The sequence below is a fragment of the Miscanthus floridulus genome, chromosome 2, assembly GCF_019320115.1.
Source record: "Miscanthus floridulus cultivar M001 chromosome 2, ASM1932011v1, whole genome shotgun sequence".
Taxonomy (NCBI): domain Eukaryota; kingdom Viridiplantae; phylum Streptophyta; class Magnoliopsida; order Poales; family Poaceae; genus Miscanthus; species Miscanthus floridulus.
Window position 1 is genome coordinate 36,968,391 of NC_089581.1, and position 3,096 is coordinate 36,971,486.

At 51.0% G+C, this 3,096-nt stretch overlaps 1 protein-coding gene across 1 annotated transcript; it reads left to right on the forward strand.

Annotated features, from left to right (window-relative positions):
* On the forward strand, nucleotides 1–3,096 carry LOC136538473 (protein CDC73 homolog). Its single transcript, XM_066530437.1, is given in 4 exon segments — nucleotides 1–915; nucleotides 917–1,034; nucleotides 2,624–2,706; nucleotides 2,797–3,096. Coding segments are annotated over 4 exon segments (1,140 nt in total). The 5' UTR covers nucleotides 1–63; the 3' UTR covers nucleotides 2,884–3,096.

Below are 3,096 nucleotides of genomic sequence, written 5' to 3' on the forward strand. Positions count from 1 at the left end.
CAGCCAGGACAGGGCATACCGGCAAAACCCAAACCCAGGAGGCACACAGCATCGCCGGCGGCGATGGATCCACTCTCCGTGCTCCGCGATTACGCCGCCCGCAACGAGCTGGACAAGATCATCTTCTCCGGCGACGAGATCCACTTCGGCTCCGACTACACCTTCCCGGCCTCCACTCCCACCGCCTTCGCCTCCAAGCAGTCAGGCCGCCCCTACCCGCTCTCCGCCGCCGTCTTCCTCGCGCAGCACCACGACCTCAAGCACACGGACTTCATCCAGGCCGCGCGCCTCCGCCGCATCCCGCCCGTCTCCCTCCCCGACCGCAAGACCTTCCTCGACTTCCTCCGCTTCGGCCACAACTCCCTCCCCTCCGCCGATCCACTCCTCCCCTCCGCCTTCCAGCCGCAGGAGCCCCACCTCCACCCGCCCTCGCCGCCGCCGGAGGACCCCGCGGCCGCCGAGGAGGCCACCACGGGGAAGCAAATCCGCGCGCTCGAGCGGCCCTTCAAGGACCGCAACGCAATCCTCGACGCCCGCGGCCGCGATTTCCTCGCCGTCTTCCAGGCCGCCGTGCGCCGCCAGGACGAGCAGCGCAAGGCCAGCGGCAAGGACGCGGCGCCCTCTTCCCGCCCCGACTCTGGCTCCGCCGCTGCAGCCCTGGCCAAGCCCAAGGTGCTGGACAGGTCCCTGGGCGACGGCGTCGTCCCCATCATCCTCGTGCCCAGCGCCTCGCAGACGCTGATTACGATCTACAACGTCAAGGAGTTCCTCGAGGACGGGGTGTTCGTGCCCAGCGAGGAGAGGATGCGAGCGACCAAGGGAGGGAAGCCGGAGAGCGTAACAGTGCAGAAGAAGCTGATTCGTACGGAGAGAGCTGGAGGCGCTGGGGGTGCCGTCTCCTTCGAGGTTAGGGACAAAGCCGGCTTCGCTCAAATCAGACGATTGGGGGCGGGTGGTGGCTGTGTTTGTGCTCGGCAAGGAGTGGCAGTTCAAGGACTGGCCCTTCAAGGACCATGTAGAGATCTTCAACAGAGGTGTGCCTCTTGCTCCTTCATTATTGTACATGGTATTCATCATGCATATGCAATCTGTTTTTGGCATGGTCGTGTAGCTTCGGTGTGGTTGAAATTTATGTTTGTAGCTTCATTTGACATGTAGAATGTTTTATCCATATTATAGGATATAATGGCTTCGGTGCCATTTTGTTAGGAGCTTACCTTTTTATCACAAATGAGTTAAAGGATACGGCACTTGTCGCTTTGAGCAAGAAATTGGTTTTTCTGCAGTGTTTGTTGCCACTTCAGGAATTAAACAGCAGCATGTAATAGTTGAGCTTCCCTGTTTAGCTTCTTTAGACTAGATATAATTTTTATGTTCAGATAATCTAAAATGAGAGGGCTTGTTTTATGCTTGACACAAGAGCCCTCCTGAACGACAGCTCTATCGCAAGCTAGATTAACCAAAAATGGAATGGAAAAAGCGAATGATGGAAGCAAGGTACAGAATCAAGTAAGAATTACATGCATGAAGTAAGAATGGAACAGACCTTTGATTCTGGCGATGGCAATGCTCTGGCCTCCGGGCTATGGGGGTACTCCAGTTAGGGTTAGAGTTTAGGACTTGAGTTAGGGGTTCAGGTGGGGGATGTGGATAGGGATTTGTGGATGCTCCATGTGATGGTGATGGCGGCGCTCCAGTTAGGTTTAGGGATCGGGCTTAGGGTTCAGGTGGGGGATGAGGAATAGGGATTTGTTATTGGCGGGCCTAAAGTGAAGGTTGGGGACGTTGCCAGTTTTGGCAATGGCTGGCAGCGGTCAGGACAGTGAGGTGGTGGGCACGCAACCCACTGCAGTGGCTGAGGCGGCTGGAAAGAAGGGTTGGTTGCTGGGGAGGCTCACCGGTGTGGTTAGGTTAGGGTGGGTAATAGGGGTGGTGGTGCGTACGGGTGGTGATGTCACCTAGGGAAACGCCGGAGGCTGTGCGTGCGGTGGGCGGGGGTGGCGGACGATGGACATGTGTAGTCACAGCTACTAGGCGTTACCAACCACCCTACTTTTGAACGGGTCTATCTATTCTATTTAGTACTGGATAAATGCTTTAACAACTGTAAGTTCAGATCACCATATTCTGTTATAGATTTTCAATTCCTGTATATTTACTTGCCATATGCCTATATCACTGCTTGATATGTACCATCATTTTTCTAGACATGATTAACTTGGTAATGAAATGTTGTCTTGAGTGCAAAGAAGGAAATCACTATATATTATTCTTATTCTCATGCAAACGATGTAGGATACTATTTGTGTTGTCTTATTGAGTTGCATGCACCGACCAGTTCAACCCAAAAGCTTAAGCCTATGGGGGAAAGATGGGCAATTCACTTATATTCCAACACTCCCCCTTATGTGGAGGCTCCCTCAGGCCTCAGACGTGGAATAGGAGCGAGCAACAATTATTTTATTTTAATTGTGCTAACCAGGATTCGAACTCGAGACCTCTGGCTTTGATACCATGTTGAGTTGCATGCACCGATCAGTTCAACCCAAAAGTTTAAGCTTATGGGGGCAGATGGGCAATTCACTTATATTCCAACACATCTAATGTCTTGAAACTTTGACAGTTATTGGTTTCTATGTGCGCTTCGAAGATGATAGTGTGGAGGCAGCCAAGGTGGTGAAACAGTGGAATGTGAAAATCATATCTGTAAGTCTGGGATGAAAGTTGGTATATTCTTGGGCGCAATCTGTTCCAATGCTGCAGTGCTTACATCTACATGGTTATGTTGTGGTGCAGATAAGCAAAAATAAAAGGCATCAAGACAGAACAGCTGCTCTTGAAGTATGGGAGCGCTTGGAGGAATTTATGCGGGCACGCATGTAATTGGCGTGCAGTCATGTAAACCTTCTATTTTCACTTTTACTGAGTTCTTGTTATATTACACAGCAAGTTCTAACAGGATTGGGTATCATGTTCTGTATGATTAAATTGTCTGCTCAGTGACCATAGGGGAATAAGCAATACATTTGTATTCACTGAAAATTTGTTGAGTCTATAGTATATTACTATGGAATAATCAGCTAATTTTGGAATATA